Source organism: Mercurialis annua, linkage group LG1-X (assembly GCF_937616625.2).
Source record: "Mercurialis annua linkage group LG1-X, ddMerAnnu1.2, whole genome shotgun sequence".
In the NCBI taxonomy this organism is placed as follows: domain Eukaryota; kingdom Viridiplantae; phylum Streptophyta; class Magnoliopsida; order Malpighiales; family Euphorbiaceae; genus Mercurialis; species Mercurialis annua.
Window position 1 is genome coordinate 62,619,965 of NC_065570.1, and position 19,156 is coordinate 62,639,120.

At 28.9% G+C, this 19,156-nt stretch overlaps 2 protein-coding genes across 3 annotated transcripts; both read right to left on the reverse strand.

Annotated features, from left to right (window-relative positions):
• Window positions 1-1,222: 1,222 nt before the first annotated feature.
• On the reverse strand, window positions 1,223-9,249 carry LOC126672340 (histidine-containing phosphotransfer protein 1-like). Its single transcript, XM_050366289.2, has 6 exons — window positions 9,114-9,249; window positions 8,469-8,599; window positions 7,819-7,890; window positions 5,167-5,253; window positions 1,719-1,791; window positions 1,223-1,347 (listed from the first exon to the last, which is right to left on the reverse strand). The coding sequence occupies exons 1-6, from the start codon at window positions 9,171-9,173 to the stop codon at window positions 1,291-1,293; spliced, it is 480 nt and encodes a 159-aa protein (XP_050222246.1). The 5' UTR covers window positions 9,174-9,249; the 3' UTR covers window positions 1,223-1,290.
• A 2,321-nt stretch (window positions 9,250-11,570) lies between these two features.
• On the reverse strand, window positions 11,571-18,334 carry LOC126664965 (peptidyl-prolyl cis-trans isomerase CYP71). Of its 2 annotated transcripts, XM_050357600.2 has the most exons (14): window positions 18,081-18,334; window positions 17,846-17,931; window positions 17,465-17,553; window positions 16,857-17,096; window positions 16,633-16,754; window positions 15,900-15,975; window positions 15,650-15,757; window positions 15,384-15,560; window positions 14,922-15,139; window positions 14,574-14,706; window positions 13,933-14,156; window positions 13,203-13,356; window positions 12,476-12,630; window positions 11,571-11,834 (listed from the first exon to the last, which is right to left on the reverse strand). In XM_050357600.2, the coding sequence occupies exons 1-13, from the start codon at window positions 18,248-18,250 to the stop codon at window positions 12,547-12,549; spliced, it is 1,881 nt and encodes a 626-aa protein (XP_050213557.1). In that variant the 5' UTR covers window positions 18,251-18,334; the 3' UTR covers window positions 11,571-11,834; window positions 12,476-12,546. The 2 variants fall into 2 exon arrangements, with proteins under 2 accessions (XP_050213557.1, XP_050213558.1); XM_050357601.2 differs by lacking the exons at window positions 17,846-17,931; window positions 18,081-18,334 and having other exon boundaries at window positions 16,857-17,104; window positions 17,465-17,554.
• Between the last annotated feature and the right edge of the window lie 822 nt (window positions 18,335-19,156).

Consider the following 19,156-nt stretch of genomic DNA (forward strand, 5'->3'; position numbering starts at 1 on the left):
TAATTTTTGTTTAATTGAATTTTGGAGTATTTTGAATTTTTGGTGAGGTGTCAGCTGACATCTGACATGGGAGCAGGTTTTTGTTGGCTCTGGCATAAAAAATCGTTGCCACATCATCATTTTAAAAAACAATCGCCGATTTTTAGTTTCAGGTGGTTAAATGAGCGCCGCCATAAAAATCAGAGGTTTAATGATCGTTTTTTAACACAAGAGGGCTTAGTGATCACAATGTTAAAAGTCGGAGGCCATGGGTGATTATTAGCCTAAAAGGAACGTTTATTTTTCACTTTTTAGTTAACTAGCGTCGTTTTACGTGTTTCACACGTGGCTCGTAGTGTGACTCGTCAAATAATGATATTTATAATTATTATGGATTAGTGTAATTATATTTATGTTTAGTTAGTAATAATTTCTATAATTATAGGTAGTATTTAAGTATAAAGTATCAAATATTAATTAAAATGATAGTTAATTAGGAATAGTTTATTTTATTTATAGAGAATATAAAAAAAATATATCAAATAATACTCATAGTAGTAATTTATTAGAAGATGTTTATCTTAATTAAAATTTTACATGATTAAATACTAATTAAAATGACAATTGTTAAATATCTTATTTTGTATTTAGTAAATATCGAATATTGTGCAGTAGATTTAAACTTTTAATAGTAAATTTTGAATGCAATTGGTGAGTATTTTTTTTCTTTTTTGCGTAAAATTGGTGGGTATTTTAATTAAAGTATAAGTAGGATTATATGATATAATTGAATCAAAATAAATTATTAAGTTAATAATTAATTAAATAAAATAAAATATGTTTTCAGTGGTAGATTTGCAACACAATTAATGTATTTAAATTGCATCAGAAGTAGAATTATATATTATAGTGTAACTTGTAACTATAATTAAGTCTAATAATAACCGTAGGATTTTTATTGGTAGGTTCTGAACACATGAGTATTTGCATTGCATTAGAAATAGGATATAATAAAAGCAAAATACTCTAATACCTTTTCTATTATATTCTAAGAATATAAAAGTCAGCCGGTTTAATACGTCGACTTAATTTAATAAGAAAACATTAAAATACTTTTATTTAAAATAAAAATAAAAGATAAATATTAGAAAGATAAAAACTGAAATTTAAATATCAATCCGGAATATAAAATAAAATTCAGCTACTAATCAGATATTTAACCTGAGTACAAAACTAGATTATTACAATCTTTTTTTAATATGAAAAAAAGGAAAGTAGCTTATATATGCGAAGCCATTACAGACGAACGTTCTATGGGCGAGTGTTGCGGCGGCGCCTGTCACTGTTAGCGACAATGGTTCTCTCAATCTGCGGTCAAATGAACTACTATCAATCACTTGTCCGTTTCATTCAAATGAATTTCACAATTTCTATGAAATTTAATTAAACTCTACAAAATATGTGTTTGATTCAAATGAATTTTCACAATTTAAATTTATATTTATACTTAAAATATAATATTCAATTTATTTCACTTAATTTAATATTATTTTCATATTTAAAATTTTGAAAAATCAAATACAAAAATTCATTTTTCAAATGATTTTCGTGTAAAATTCATTTAAAAATGAAATGAATTGAAATGAATGCTACACTAAAATTGATCCGAACAGACCCTTAATTGCATTCCAAGTATATTTTAATTGGCAAATTAACTAAAATTAAAGCAAAATTTTAACCTGGATGATAATATTAAGGCTGTTCTTCAGAATCTGATACGCATCCTTTAGCTTGCCAAATGCCTCCAAGCACCTAAAATCATTAATGAATTCTAATGACATCAACATCCGGCAAAAAAAAATGACATCAACCTTGTTATATCATTTCTATGGATAATTAATTTTCGAAGTTATTCATAAAATAAAACAGTTTGTAATTAGTTTATTTTGCAAACCAAACTATGATTTATTTTGTTTTGATTATTAAACTTTACTTTCATTTCAGGTCAAGATGCATATGTAATTAGCTTTTGCTTAAATAAGATATACTTTGGTATCTTAAACTATTTTTATGATAAGTTAGTCTATTTTTAAACAAAATTTACATGCATCTTTTGATATAAAAAAAATGTATGCAGAAGTTAATAAAATTATATAGACAATTAAATAAAACATTATGAATTTTTCTTCAAGTATAAACTAATTTATTATATAAAATAAACTAATTATAATATTTTTTAATTATAATTAGATCCTTCATTTTTTAATTAATACTGGCTATAATATAAAGTTATTAGACCAATTGTTAGTTCCTAATACATTTGACGAATACAATCCAGTTAAAAGAATGGTAATTGGAATGGAAATGGAAATCAGGGCCGACCTTAGACATAGGCCACTAAAATCCATGGGAAATTGCAGAAAATACTCCGTTTTAAAAAATATTTGTCAAAATATTCCGTTTTTGAAAATTTATTTTTTTATTTTATTCGAAAATTTATTTTTTTACTATGAAAATTTGTAAAAATACTTTGTAAACTGTTTGAAACTGTATTTGAAACTATTTTTTAGAAACCATTTGAAACTCTATTTGAAACTGTTTTTGAAAACGGTTTCAAATTATTTTTTAATAAACTGTTATAAACCGTTTGAAACCCTATTATAAACTGTTTTTGAAACTGTTTATAAAACAGTTTCAAATTGTATTTTTTTTCTTTTTAAAACTGTTTGAAACTCTATTTGAAACTGTATGCGAAAAGTTTTGCAAAACGGTTTCAAATTGTGTTTTCTGAAACTGTTTGTAACCGTTTGAAACTGCAGAGTAAACAAATAAATATTTAAATTTTTTAGGTATGTTTACAAATTTTCAGTTTATGAGTTAAATTTTGCAAATATTTTTAGTTTTTTAGGTATTTTGCTAAACTTCCCTAAAATCTATGCCTAAGGCCCCAAGTTTTAAAAGGCCCCATTTTACATGTGGTCCTATAAAAAATATTAATTTATTTATATGTATTAATTGGATTTTTTTTAATGATAAGTTATGTGGTTTTTATTTTAAAAATTAGTTAGATATTTTAATAATTAAAGTCATACATTTTAGGGTTAATTGCAAATTAATACACGAAATGAACTTTAAAAACTTAGCAATTACCACACCAACTTTCATTTTTTGGCAAATTAGTACATCGAACTAGAAAACTCTAATGTGGACGTTGTAATATACAACCACGTGTTATTGCATAATTGATCGGTGTACCAATTTGCTGGAAAAAAAAAGTTGGTGTGTAATTGCCAAATTTCAAAGTTCATGTTGTAATTGCAAATTAGGGTAAAGTTTGTGTATCAATTTGCAATTAACCTAAATATTAAAAGGCCCCACATTTATATAAGGTCTTTTAAAAAAATTATTAAACTATTTAAAATATAAATTACTACGGGCTTTTTAGTTATAGGTGTTCTAATTTATTCTAAAAGTTAATTGGACCCATTACTAATAAATGTATAATTTTTAACTGACTTAAATGACAATTTGCCCCCTCAACTTGCAAGAAATGGGCAATTAACATATAAATTAATTTTATGGATAAATTAGTCACAAACTTGATAATAATGGGCAATTAATCTCATTTGGAAAAATTAGTTTACAAGCTGAAGGGGTAAATTACCAATTTAGGGAACCATTAGCTTACAAGTTGAGGAGGCAAATTTCCAAAATAGAGTTAATTGACCATAATCAACAAGTTCGTGACTAATAGCCCACAAAATAAATTTATGTGTTAATTGCCCATTGTTTACAAGTTGAAGGGGCAAATTGCCACTTAAATTATTTTTAACTGAGACCAATAAAATAATATAAAATCTATATATTTTTAATCGTATACTAATCTCTCTTTATTTATTTATTTAATAAAAAATTCTAATGTATATTTTTTTTATTTTGACAAAAATATGTTCTTTTTATTTTTTTGAAAAAAAGGCTTTTTAAAAAACGTATTAAAAATTTACTAATAATCTAACAAAAATTTACCAATGATCTATTAAAAGCATACTTTTGTAAGAAAAAAAGTAAAAAGTAAACACATTTTTATGAAAAAAATAAAACGAGCGTATATCTAAAAAATCGTATAGGGTCTCATTTCATCTAAGATCGACCCTGATGAGGAAAATGAATGTGCATGGGAATGATTGTTTTGCATATGTTGTTTGGTTTAATAAATTAGTGTAGGAATATGAATGAGAATGAAAATGAGTGCGTTAAAATCGAACCTTTATTGATTCGGTTTGATGTTGTAAAATAAATAGTTTATCGGTTCGGTTTGATTTTAGACATAATTTTTTAATTAAATTATAATAAGCTGAACTAAGAATCTGACCTAACCAAAAATCAGACCAAACCGATAGGTTTAGTTTGGTATGAAAAAAATTAAATCTTTAAAATTTTGGTTCAGTTTATAATTGAAAAGGTAGAAAATTATGGTTCGGTTTGATTCGGTTTAGTTTGATTCAATTCATTTTGATTTGGTTTTAAGAGAGAGAAAATTTTGGTTTTGTTCGATTTGGTTCGATATTATAAAGAATCGGTTTTAGGTTTGGTTCGGATTTGGACATAATGTTTTTTCCAGTTAACTTCTAAAATAATCTAGTCCAAAATAATCGAACCAAACCAAAAAAAAACTGAATTTGCTACTGTTTGATTTATATAAAATTTTGACTTTTCAGTTCACGTTGGTTTTGGATACAAATTTTTTTAAGTTCTAAAATAAACTAAATCAAAATATTCGACCGAATCAAAATACTGACCTAATCGACGAGTGCAGAAGATTTTACTCCCTTTAAATTTTAGTTTTGGTCAATTTAAAAAATAAAAAACATTTTGATTAGTGGATTTGGTAAAACAAACACAAACAATAAGAATGATTCATTCTCATTTTCCTTTTACTTTTGAACCGACCAAGTATCTCCTAAAATGAATGATGATATATGCATAGTTGATAAAAGACGCAAAGATTTAGCTTTCAAAATTAGATAAACTTCTAGCAAATTGACCAAATTTGATAGATTTTTGAAAGATTTTGGTTGTTTGCCAAAAGGTCGAAAAGCTTTGGCTTTGTTTGTATCATTACGCCTATTTTAAAACATTAACCTTAAAATAAATAAATTGAAGGATGATGAATAAATAATATATTACCTATCTTTGTTCATCTCATTTGTAGCCATCTCATTAGTAGCAATGCGAAGCTCACGACAAGCAATGGCCACCAGACGAGCACCAATGCTGCAACTCCAGTTTCATCATTTTTTTCATTTACAATTACAGATGAACATAACTTGTTTTAAATTTTATATATTTATTATGTGCAATTTCATTTTCCTTAAGTTCATGGCAAAGAGAAATTATACATAGCAAATAAATGAAGGTTTAAATGTAAATACAATCATAAATTATACTTTCCCGGTCTCGAATTAATAGGTTTATTTAACTTACACAAATGTTAATAAATTTATTTTTTAGTTAAGATAATACTACTTTCGTCTCATAAAGACAAGCGAAATTTGTTTTGCATATGGATTAAGAAATATAGTTGTTAATTGGTTATTTTTGTTAACTTTCTATTATTACCCTTAATTTAATTATTTAGGTATTATAATGGTATATTTGAAGCCACCAATTATTTCTAGGGATTAAAAAGTAAAGTTTTAAAAGTTATTCTCTCCATATTTTTTTTACTTGTTCATTTAGCTAAAACTATACATATTAAAAAAGTGATTTTTTCTTTTATATTATAAGAGTAAATATTAATATAGCCCTATTAGTTAATAAATATTTTATAAATTGAATTGTAAAGTCATTTATTAGAAAGTGATAAATTTAAAAAAATAATACTCCCTCCGGTCCATAATATTTGTCGCATTTGAGAATTTTTTTTGGTCCATAATATTTGTCATATTAGAGTTTCAAGAAAGCATTAATTGCTATTTTTCCAAAATTATCCCTAGCAATAAATATTTTGTAAGGTTAAAAGAACTTGTCAAACATAAAATACGTGATAATTAATATGGACAATTTAGTAAAACTATACACAAATCAACACATATTTATTATTTTCTTAATCTATGTGAAATAGTCAAATGCGACAAATATTATGGACCGGAGGGAGTAGCAGTTAAAATCATCTTAAAATCTTAAAAGGACAAGTAACTATAGATAAATGCATTTGACTAAATGAATAAAAAAAATGGAGGAAGCAAATTTATTGTCACCTTTTTATTGGATAAAGTAAATACTTAATGACTAAGAAAATATAATAAAAACTGTTGTGATTAATAAAGATAAAACTGTCATTTCAATTAATTATTTTAACTAAAACAGCAACTATGCCTATATATATTGGAAGGCTAAAAATAGAAAGTTTTCAGGATGGAGGTAGTATTAGTACTCTAATACAATTATTAAATAGGCGACTCATTCACCATAACTGACTTTAAAATGCATATTAATTTTAATATTAAAATTATATAAACTTATAAATTATTGTTTTAACAAGATCATATTAAAACAAATTTCATTAAAGATATTTTAGATATTTATTTAGTTAACTAACTTTTAAAAATAAAAATCAGCCTAGAATTTCAAACATTTATAAAAAAAAAAAATCTATTGATTTGGAAGGGAGTGAACGGAATATTTTATAATTTCAACACAAATTTAAAAAAATTCCAATTCAGAACATGAATTTCCATTTTATTATTTCTTACAATTTAAAACCCCGATTGAATATCCTATCAATCATTATTGGTGTGAAACATCAAAACTCAAATAATAAAGTGCCTGATGGTAAGATGAATTTCAGTGTTCATATCACCGCCGACTAATTGGATTTTCAAGATTTGAATTGCAAATAATAAAAGTTTGTATTAAAATTAAAAATTTGTGCTAGTATTGTAAATGATGCTATATAGTTCATGATTTTATTTGCCAGGCAAAATGATTGAATGATTGATCGTTAGAGTTAGCAAATAAGGCTTAAAGACCTCATTTAGATGGAGATGTATGAGGGTAACCTTTTAGTGCATGTGTACTAAAAAAGTTACAAGCCATATTTTATATACAGCAAAAAATTATTTACGTAAGCTATATCCTGATATCGCATAATTAACTAACCTCATATCTATTTAAATCAATAATCATATCTGTACATCTTAATAGTTCAAAAGCGCGCAGGAAATTAAACACGCTTTTTAAAAAATTAATACATAGCGCTCTTATATTAACTTTTGATTTAGTAATTTTTTTCTTCTAATGTTGTCTATACAACTTAATAATTCAATATGCGCTACAAGACGCACGAACGTGCATTAAAAATTATACATGTCATCACGCGCGTGGATATTGATGTCATTAGTTATCTATTTTGAAACATTTTTTACTCCGTTCCAATTATTTTGGATAGTAAAATATTTGCGTATACGACAAATATTAACTTTTAATCTAGTAATTTTTGCTTCTAGTGCTATCTACACAACTTAATAATTTAATATGCGCTATAATACACGTGAACGCGCGTTCTTATTATCTATTTTGAAACACTTTAACTCCGTTCCGATTATTTTGGATGCTAAAATAATCGGGTACACGACAAAGATTATCTTTTTAACTTGTAATTCTTGCTTCTAAATTAATGATTTGCTAGTAGAAGATTGCTACTCAAATAATCTATACAAATTAAAGAGAATTATTGGATGCTTTCCATAATATATGAACATATAAATGCAATGCACTAAAGATATATTTAGAAAGAAATTGAATAAAAAAATCATAGAGCAATTAAAAAGGTATTACCTTGCGGTACTGCCTTTAAGCTGGTGACAATAGTTGATAACCAGTCCATAGTCAACAGCAGCTTCAATATTCCTGATAAATTGTATGAAAATTAAGTCCAAACTAATTGTAATCAAAACTTAATTATCTTAAGATTAATCAGAAAATGAGAAAGGAAAAATAATTTTAAATATCCACAGCTACGATTAAATTAACATAAATATTCTTGAAAAGTTTGACAATTTAGTCCGTCAATTTCGTAAACCATGACATTTATATCCGAGAAGCAAATAAAATAATAAATTATCTTATTAATTAAAGTAAGATACAATTCAGTGTCTTAAATTATTTTTATGATAATTAAGTTCATATTTAGAGCAATATTTTTAAAATGTCCTTGTAATAATAAAAATATTTTAATCATCATATATAAAAGTGTATAAAATTAGATAGATAATTTCTTAAATTTTTTTTTAATTGTGAAATAGTTTATTGTATATATAAGTTAAGGGACTAAAGAAAAATATTTTTATCAATTTGATCCTTTAATTTTTTTTATTTACTACATGTATATAATAATAAGAATTTATAAAATTGACGGATCAAACTGTCAAAAATATTTTTGATATATAATCATTTTGCCAATTAAAAATAGTAGAGAGAATTAATACAATAGTCGATTCAGCTCCGATACACAGTGATCAGCATCGTTCAAGAACACCATCATCACTTCCAACATGAAACGAGGATTTTCTGGTGTAGCAATCTCAAGGATTTGATCAAAGTGATTGTCCAATATTCCCTGCAATTAATAAACAAATGCACAAGTCAAAAACTTAAAAAATTTAAATCGAAACTAGTCTATATGACAAATATAGATAAACAAAAAATTGATCATACCAAATTAACATGTAAAATAAAAGTTTAGCTTGCTAGAATCTTTAGTCTAATGTACACGTAATATCATCTACAGCACTCTATTCACTCAAAATCATCAATAAAAACATTAAAGAATCTTTTAGGTTAAAAAGTTTTTCTGGTTTGAGCAAAAAAGGATTGGTTTCAAAGATCAGCATTATCACAGTAAACATAAATGCATGCCCCCTTTTTATTTTTCTCTTGATGAAAACTTATAATTTGAGAAAAATCATGTTCACCGATCAAACAAGTTAAGTTTCTGAAGCTTAAAATTCCAAAATCCAACAATGGAGTCAAAACAAGAACATAAAGATTCATTGTTTTAAGCTTCAAAACATAAAAAGAAATCATTAGAAAGAGTCTTCATAAACATATATGAAGATGATGAAGGATCTCACCTGGCGTTTGAAGTTTCTGACAAGAAGTCTTTGTTCATGCTTAAGATCAATCCCAACCATATTTCTTGTTTCTGCTTTTGGTTTTGATTTTTTCAAGAAACTAAGACAAAACAAACCCGAGACTCTACTCTCCAGCGCTAACGCTCACCAATTTCTCTTTCTTGTAGTGAGAAATAAGGTGGTAGGGGCAGTTTGTCTTTATATCGCATCTAAATTTGAGTAGGGTTTTACTTTCCGCAATAGACCTATTCAGACCGAGTGGAGCTTAATCTGAATGTCAAAAATTCCATAGTGATGATTTATTCAGAAAACTTCATGTACTTTATTCGGAAAAAAAAAATCTAAATCGATACTATCAATTAGAGTTGAAATAAAGTGGTAATCCTTCTTTAATACCAGAGATTTTGAATTTAAATTCTGAATATGAAATAATTTTAAAATAGATAAAATAACTTATATATTCATAGTTTTAGTTGTTTTCACAAATATGTTCTATATTAAAGTATTTGAATAGTTTCCGCTAATTTTTTGAATTAGGACAAGTACATTCAAGATATATCTGGTCCGATGTAAATTACTTATGTTGATTTATTTGATTGAGAGAGTTTTGTATGGTCAATTTTTTATTTTATTTTTTTAATAATAGGGAAGGGGGAGCATTTGTGGGAAGATTAGAACTCACAATCTTGATAGTTTACTGTCCAGCGTTTATACCATTTGAGCTACAGCTCGTTGGTAATTTGTATCGTTAATTGAATTAAAATTCAGATATAATATTCGTTAAATTGACGGATCCTTCCGTCTAAAGTTTATTAAAGATATATTTATTAAAATAGTTAAATTATTACATGTATAAAATTAAAAAGGAATTTTATCTCGGTTCGGTCAGAATGAGTAGTAACAGTTGTTTCAGACATAACCTGTACCAAGAAAAATCTAAACTGGCACTGAAACACTACACTCATTTTATGCGTGGAGATGTGTTACAATACATGCATAGACACTCTCACTCTCTCTTTTCCACGCGCTTGGTTCACTCTCCTTACATGTTTTACAAATGTTCATAAAGTTCCTTTTCAGGCCATGCTTATCCGAGGGGTTAGTGTAATTACTAATTATGTGCACTTTTTATAGAGGTTTTATTTTTATCTTTATTTACAGATTTTATTTTTACCTATTTATAGTTGGACAGTGTATCATGAATGCATCTCGTTTTGGCTATGATTTTGACATCCATTGATTGATTGTTACTTTTGAAAAATAAAATGGTTTTATATTTATACATTATAAGAAAAATTACAAAAAAAATTACAGAAATACGTACTTCTTAAATGATTTACATTTAATACCTAAAAAATTTACAAAAATACAAAATAATTTTTCACTTTTTACGTATTATATCAGAAATATGTATCAAACATGTATTAAAAATGTATTTTTTATAGTAAACAAAGTACGTAAATTATGTAAAAAAATTAAACTTTTAGGTAAAATTAAATTTTTTTGACTAGTACGTATTTTTATAAATCAAGTGATTTTTTAGAATAGTTTTATAGTTATTCCTATTTTATTTATCAATTTTCTGTCAAAAATAAAATTTTATCAATGGGAAACGACAGAAATCTCAATTTCAGCCACAATGTTTGGACTAAAAATTACAACAAACCTTATAGAAAGATAGGGCTTTTGGTTATTGAAAGCCAGCCAAATAACTACTCCCTCCAGTTTATAATATTTCTCGCATTTGACTTTAGCACAATAACTAAGAAAATATAAACACTTTTACTAAATTAACACTATTTTGAAACTTGTTGATATTTATGACTACTATTTTTATTTGTGTTATTGTATTCTTTTAATAAATTTATAAGGGACAAATTTAAAAAATTAGCAATTAATGCTCTAGTGATATTCTAAAATGACAAATATTATGGACAAAAAAAATCTCAAATATAACAAATATTATGGACCAAATGAATATTTAATACACAAAGCCTGTAAAAACTAGATTTTAACATAAATCTAACTAAATAGGTACAATAAATTACAGATATAAATAACTACAACCAAAATAGTCATAGATCTATAACAAATTTAAGGAACAAAAATCAAGTAAAATTAAATTTGAAAACTAATCATCCAAATGAAAAACACAAAAAAAATCTCAAATTTGACAGAGCACCTGTTATGGAGGATACCTTGACGAGAACCACCAAGTTAAATGTTACACAAAAAAATACATGTACTAATTATTACCATTTATGTCTTTGACAAAAAAAAAGTTATACCATTTATGTTTTTTTTTTATTGAGTTCAATGATCGAGTTTGCCTTGTATTGTAAAATATCAAACTTTGGATTATAACAGAACATTGAGTTTGCATGCATTTAGCTAGTAGCTATACAGGCTTGTGCTAGAAATATAATCCACATGAAATATGAGTATTAAAATATATAATAAGCAAAATAGTTTTAAAAATAAGATAACCCCAAAAGCATGCATTAAAGCAAGTAAACGTCAACAAACCATAAAAAATCACATATCAATACTAGAAGATATTGTGACAATTTTCATCGATGATTCAATCAGTAATCTTATACAGGAACTACTCGTTCATACCACAAAGATCGGAATGGTAAGAATCCCCGTAAATGGCAAAGCCTCTTTAAAGGCATCTAAGACTGCAGAACTAAGATGTCCATCTTCAATGTACTGTTATGCCTGAGCACATAAAACACATTAAAGCAACAGGTAAACAATCGAGTAACAATAAATTCGCTATAAATAAATGGATAAAAATGAAAACGGAGCTACAAGAAATTTAAAATTTAAAAGATATAAACAATCACTTGGTGAGAAATATTTCAAGTAGTAAAGCCTTCATTTCACATAAACATGATAAATTCTATAAAATTTATAACATAGAGTTACTAAATGAATATATAAATAAACAAAAAACAACTATATTCATTCACAAATCTATCTACAAAAGTTTATGGAATGCATTTGAACCAAACGCACCATAAATTTTAAATTGGTTCTCTAAATTTAGATCAGACAATAATCGTCCTTTTTGCCACTTTTCCTTATCCAGAGCAGAACATGTTAGTCGATTTCATGTGTACTACATGCATTGGAAGTATAGTTTTCTATAATTCAAGTCTTTTGCGGCATACAGGCTATCATGGCTTATTAACGAACTTTCATTAACTGCACGGAAATTTACCAATGAAATTTCACAATGTGTCATTTGACAATGATTGCTCATGCAATGACAAGTAAATTTAACAATCAGAATATAAATTTAAAAACATAAAGTAAAACTCAGATATTGCACTGTCTGATTTCAACAAGGGACTTACTTGAGATTTGATGCTCTTTCCGACCAGCATCAATATCAAGAAAGATTCACCAACGAAAAGGTAGAAGATTTCTAGGACTTGGGGACAGTAACATTCAGGATTTTTACATCTTGATATGGCTTGTCCCCCTTGTCAGTCTTCACCTTCTCAATTGACTGCAAACAATGTAAACCAATTGTAAAAACAATTTAAAAAGTTAAAGGAGAACATGGCATCATGTATTAGCATAGGTTAAGGCAAGGGCAGTAATTACTAGGGGTGTTCATCGGTCGATTCAGTTCAGCTCGGTAGTAAAAATATCAAAACTGTTCGGGCTTTAAAGAAAATAAAAATCAAACCGAAGTAAAGAGTATAGTTCGGTTTTTGGTTTAACCGAAATACAAGAATAATTTTTCATTTTAAAGATGAAAATTAAAATTAATTAAAAACTAATAAATATTAAATTTAGAAATCAAATCTAAACTAAATTGTAATATAACATACATTTTAATCATTTAAATACATAAAAAATGATATTATTCTTAAGAAAATAACATTATTCTTGAAAAATCAAACTATGTAGATGTAGTTCGATTTTTTCGGTGTTTCAAAAGTAAAAACCAAACCAAAACCAATTATTTTTAGTTCGGTTAAAAAGGTGATAAAGAATTGAGAGTCATTAGCATCCCGTTCGGTTTTCTATATGTGCAAGACAATATAGACAGTAGGCAAAAAAGCAATGTCTTACCTGGACAACATCCATTCCCTTTACAACTCTACCAAAAACAGTGTGCTTATTGTCCAGCCATGGTGTGGCCACAGTAGTGATAAAGAACTGTGAGCCGTTTGTATTTGTGCCCGCATTTGCCATCGACACTGTGAAAGGTCTATCATGCCGTAAACTGCAGACGTGTACATATCAATAAGTTAGTAGTACAAACACAAGGAAAGTATTAGCACATGAAAATTATAATAACAAAAAAAAAGGACAAGCAGAATAAAAAAGAAAAGAAAAGAAGAAACTTGCCGGATGCAGTATATTTTAATAAACAGATAATCACGAATTAAAACATAAAGAAGAATTGGCCCCTCTTTAAAGGCACATAAATATAGAATGTATGTACTATAACCCAAATTGCATGGAACACAGTGCAAAATTATTGCTGGAGGAGTTTGTACAAAATAAAGCCATTACTAAAGTTTGGGACTTCTACTTCATTTTATTTTATTATAATTTTCTTTTTAAAGAAAAGCTATTGTATAAAACTGTTAATAACCCCTAAGATGGCAGTGCATGCATCCGCTCCTTGACTTAACTGGTATGTATCAATCACATGAACAATACATGCATTGCCTCATTAGCCAGATTGGAATATATCAGTCACTAACTTCTGTATAATGTTTACTTAGCAAGTGACCAGTAGAAGTATGAAGAAGTGGACAATAAAAACCACAATGCAGCAAAACAAACAAATTACCTTTTATGAAACTCATCCTCAAACTCCCTTCCCCAAATAGACTGCCCACCAGTGCCATCTCCCAAGGGGTCTCCAGTCTGTATCATGAAACCTTTGATAACACGATGGAAAATAAGATTATCATAATAGCCATTTCGGCAATGTGTAGTAAAATTCTCCACAGTTTTTGGACATTCTTCAGGATACAGCCTCAATTGAACGTCACCCATTGTGGTATGCATAATCTAGCAGGAAGCAGTATGAGTTAGAACAATTGTAACTAGAAGCACGCACATAAAAGTATACAAGCTAAGATAGCTTCCCCCAAATAGAGAACAAAAGATTGCAGTTAAGAGGATTATGGAGATCATAAGAGATGTGAAAATACAACACATATACATCAAGCATCCTGGTTACAACTTACCAAACATGCATGAATAACATTGTATTGCATGAATAACATTGTAACACAATGAGCAAGTGAAACAATGATAATTTCCAAATAAGTCCAAATATATAAGACACAAAAATCCTTAATTAGCATGTTGTAGAGCTGAATCATGAATGAATAAACAAAAATAATCAATAAAAAGGTTTTTATCAATTTGATTTAAATACACTAGTAACTAGAGCATATAACGAAAATAAGAAGCAGATCATACCACATTGTCAGGAAGAGATGTAGTAACTGATTTTCCTATATCTGATGCAGACAAAAGTTCATCTGCTGGAGGCTTTTCATTAAACACATCCCTTCCCTTTGTTGCATCCTCAGCTTCTTCTGGTTCTCTCTGGCTAGCTCGGCCAATAAAAAAAAAGTAAATACTACATTTAATCATAAAATGGCAATTCCTAATTCAAAAGCCAGAGGATAAGTATATAAAAATATCCTCATTTTTTAATATTCAATGTAGCAGGCAGAAAATATTCAAATATGTGAGCTATTTTAGCAATAAGGACACGGCAGTGAATGAAACTATGAAAAAAGAAACTAAATATAACATTTTTACCTGAATAAATAAATCCTATGTTTCTTGAAAGCACAGCACAAGAGAGTAGGATCTGATAGAGGCTCTTTACTCTCATTGACATTTGCTGTAGCTGCGGGAATCTTTCTCACTCTCTTACTGCTTCGATCACCTTGATACAAGGCAATCTGCAAAAATCTGTCATTGTTCTCTACCTTTCCAAGAATTCGGGCAACTTTATTGGTGTGTAAATTAACCACCTAAAATGACAAAGACACGAGCAATATTAGGTACGTTTTAGGAAGGAGAATGTACAAAAAATAACCAACTGTTCGATAAATTGTTGATAATAGACATATGAAGCAAACACCAAGCTTTAGCAGCTAAGGAAATAAGAATAACATAATAAAGTTAGAGATGTTCTGAACACAACAAAAAGCTAATTCATGCAATAAATAAGATACAGACAGATAATAAAGTAATGTCCGTATGTTATATACTTACTTTTATCCCAAGGAGGGTTGCATATATCAGGAAATTAGAACTTTCATCAAAAACAGCATTTGGCTGTGGTGCAGTTTCTGTTTTCTCAATTTCTTTCTCAACAGCCATTCTTCTACCAAAATCAATAGCTTCCAACCGATACAAGGGTGCATCACTTCTCTGAAGATCTTGAGCCACCTACCCAGCAAAAGATGATTCCAGTAAGACATTACATTTCCAACAGAAAAACAATGTTTGCAGCAATTTCCAAATAGAAGTATTATTACCTCCAGAGATTCATCATAGACTCGCCTTAGCTTACCCGTTCTGAACCAAAATACACGTATCCTACGATCAGGTGATGTCACAGAAAATTGATTGCCATCTGGGCTCACCTGATGGTCAACATTGAAATATTTAGCTTTTAATATAGAAGGCCATTTAATAAAAAGATTAAGCAATTAGAAAACCATGTTAATAATGATGCATGTGCGTGAAGCATTCTTCATATTATGCAAAGGATACACAGCATATTACCTCTATAGTGGAAACACTTGTCTTGCATTTCACAATTTCAAACAGGTTGGTATCACTTTTCAGTCTAAAATTCACTCTGCATTACCAGACAAATGAAAACATTGTCAGGCATCCATGGCAAGCAGATGAAACCTGGAAAGTATCCACAAACGAATGCCTCAAACTGAAAAAATCAAAAGCATTTTGGGCAAGAGTTTATTATAGCATAGTCATAAAACAAACATCTAGAAGAACATGAAAGGTAACACCACCCATCAGGATCTTACAGGACTTTCCTTTAGCTGCTAAATTTAAACCATGTCAAAATTGTTACAGTGTCTCAAAATAATGGCATCAATCATTCAAACAAGATATAAAATATCAATGAAATAACATCAGTTTTTAAATGGTTCCAATAATGAAGATTGTACTCATCAACTAATGTTGTGGAAAGTTAGAAAAAGTTGGCTCGGCCATCAAGAAAGCCCAATGTCCATATATATTATATTAGAGCGTACAGCATAAAATACAACAGCAAAAGAAAGAAATAAAAGGATTTTTTAATATTAGAGAGAAATTATGAGCCGTATCTGAAAGAATAACACTTAACACCAAAAAATATGCCCAAAATTCTTTAAAATCTCATCTGATTACAGTGCCAATAAGAAAAAGAAGAGTTGACCCTTGAACTTTTAAAGGTCCTTTGTTATTAGAAAATCCAATAAATTATATAAACATGAATTTATGCACATACCCGCTCTCGGGGAACCGCAACGTGGTAGGACTCCAATACTCGATCATTCCTTTATCATCGGCAGATATAACAGTGTCAAATTCGGGATTGTATTTCATAATTTTAATTTCGCCCAAATGTATCTACAAAAAAGAGAGAGAAATTGTGATATCTTTATATTTTAAATATAAAGAAAGGAAAGGGGAGAAAGATCTGAAAATGCAAGCACTGGAGCAACTTAATACTTCTCTAGAGATGATAGGTTCATTTGAACCAGATCGTGCATCATATATGCGCACAAATTTGGAGTCCCGATCACTAATGGCAAGCCTAGCTTTGACATCCCCTTGTTTATATACCCACTCAACACTTCCAGGAGTGAACGGTAGCTGGATCATGACCATCATGTCATAATTCACAACATCATACACTTTTACAGAACGATCATCGGAAATTGTACAGCAAAGTAAACCATCCATGCTAACCTGCATAGCTGAACAAAGTCATGGTTGATGACTGCACTAAGAAGTGACAAAGGACAATCAAATAAATAAAAAGGTAAAAAACTATTTGGCATGTTCCTAGTATAGAAAAACATCAGTGCACCCAAATTTTAAGTTCGCATCAAAACTATTCAATAGAAGTATTTGAAGACGATTTTTCCACTGCAAGGTTCAAAGTATGATTTAAGGAAGTGAAATGCATATAATTCGTAGAATATTACAAGTAACAATAACATTTTTATCAGTAAAAATCTTCAAGATTCAAACTAACAAAGAAAGCAAGGATTAATTCCAAATCAAATTGCACGGTCTACGATATACATGTAAACAACCAAGAAAAAAGAACTCACCGCTAAGCCTTCTATGGGACCAAGATGGGATCTAAAATGTTTAGCAAACTCAATCCCAGCAGCTTTTTTCTTCCAAAATTTCAAATGCCCTGGATATAATAAATGAAAGTAAAATGGATGTTAAAAGCAATCAACAATCATGTTATCAACAAACAAATTTCCTACTCAAACCCCGCATGAAAATACTTAAAAATTTAAAATCATAAACCAACTTCCAGGATTAAGTTTACAGCGAGCATTTCATGCAAACTCCATATCCAGTTGTTTCTCAAACACAGTTAGAGAGTTCAGCAATTCAATAATTTAAGGTCCTTTACACAACAAATTGTAGAAAGAAACCTCATTTTCACTAAAAATGCAACGATTGTTCAGATACATTACCATCAGTACTTCCTGTTATAAAAAAATCAGCAGCTGAAACAGCAACATGTGTCACCACATCCCTATGCATATAACTTTTCTCGTACCTGAAGTGTAAAACCACACTCATTTTTAAATCTAAATTAATATAAACCCTAACCAAATTTCATAAAAAAAGAAATGCAGAATCGCAAATTAAAAACAATTACAAAAATTAGGAACAGTTAAAAGAAGTTTAAATAATTGTTATGCGTACATGTTAGCAGATGGAAGTGCATTGAGATAAGCTTGTTCGAACTGAAGAGGACGCTTAGCGCGAGCTTTCGTAACCGGACCAGGACCGATCATTGGCTCATCATCGGTCTCCGGTGGTGGTACAGTCTCAGTTGCATTCGCACCTCCGTTGCCGGTTTGCGGTTCCTCCATCACCGTTTTTTATTATTCTAGGGTTTTGGAAAGAAGTGAAAATTTGCAGGTTCTGAGGTTTTTGATGCGCGCTAATTTTCTCCTGCGGGCCGGTTTGGTCCGGTTTTATTCTTTTACCTGGTTTCGGTTTTATTAATTTTTTTCTGAGTATAATTTAAAAGAGTAAATATTATTTGAACAAAGGATCACTTTCACCCTCGAACTTGCGTCAAAGTATCAAAAAAGTCCAAAGCTGGGAAACAGGATCGTTTATACCCTGAACTTGCGTAAACCGGCTCAAAAGCCCCCCTCCTCGGTTGTTTGTATAACACGCTCTGAAAATGGAGAGTTGATTGGAATTCGTTCATTAGTTAATGCCAATAGTTGCGACACGTGGATGAAAGGGTGTAAAATTAAATTACCACTGTAATTAACGGTCAAAAAATTAAATTACCATTTCACTTTCCCCAACCTTCGTTCTCAAATTTTTTTCCTTCTCTCTGCTAGGTCAAATTTAGGCGTTTTCTATTGTTGCAAAATTAATCAACATTGCTTGTAATCTGTGGGTTATCAAGTTTCGTGGTGAAGATTCAGTGTTTGTTTCGTAAAAAGAAAAGCAATTTGTCCGGTTTCCAGTGTATGAAGGTTGTTCCAACTATACACAATGACTGGGACTCCTTACTTCCGCAAGTATGTTTTTTCTACCCTATTTTGATTGCATTGCTTGTTTTCTTAGGTTTAGAGAGTACGTATTTGTTATAGTGTTGTTAATTAGAAATTTTTTTCTGTTTTGTTCAGTTTTCATGTGTATGGAATTTTTTTTTTGTTTTGTTCTCTTTACATTCTGTATGTGTTGTGATAGTAGGGCTTAAGTTTGTTAATTTTTTTCTTAATTTCTCTTATGGCAGATATGAATTGATTGATGAG

Coding starts and splice junctions, on each gene's coding strand:
- LOC126664965 (XM_050357600.2), bottom strand. CDS start 18,250: ATGGAGGAACCGCAAACCGGCAACGGAGGTGCGAATGCAACTGAGACT. Junction 15,561..15,649: donor TCTATGATGAATCTCTGGAG/GTAATAATACTT, acceptor TTTGCTGGGTAG/GTGGCTCAAGATCTTCAGAG. Junction 14,707..14,921: donor CATAGGATTTATTTATTCAG/GTAAAAATGTTA, acceptor TGGCCGAGCTAG/CCAGAGAGAACCAGAAGAAG.
- LOC126672340 (XM_050366289.2), bottom strand. CDS start 9,173: ATGGTTGGGATTGATCTTAAGCATGAACAAAGACTTCTTGTCAGAAAC. Junction 8,600..9,113: donor TCAGAAACTTCAAACGCCAG/GTGAGATCCTTC, acceptor TATTAATTGCAG/GGAATATTGGACAATCACTT. Junction 5,254..7,818: donor CTTAAAGGCAGTACCGCAAG/GTAATACCTTTT, acceptor CTGGAGTTGCAG/CATTGGTGCTCGTCTGGTGG.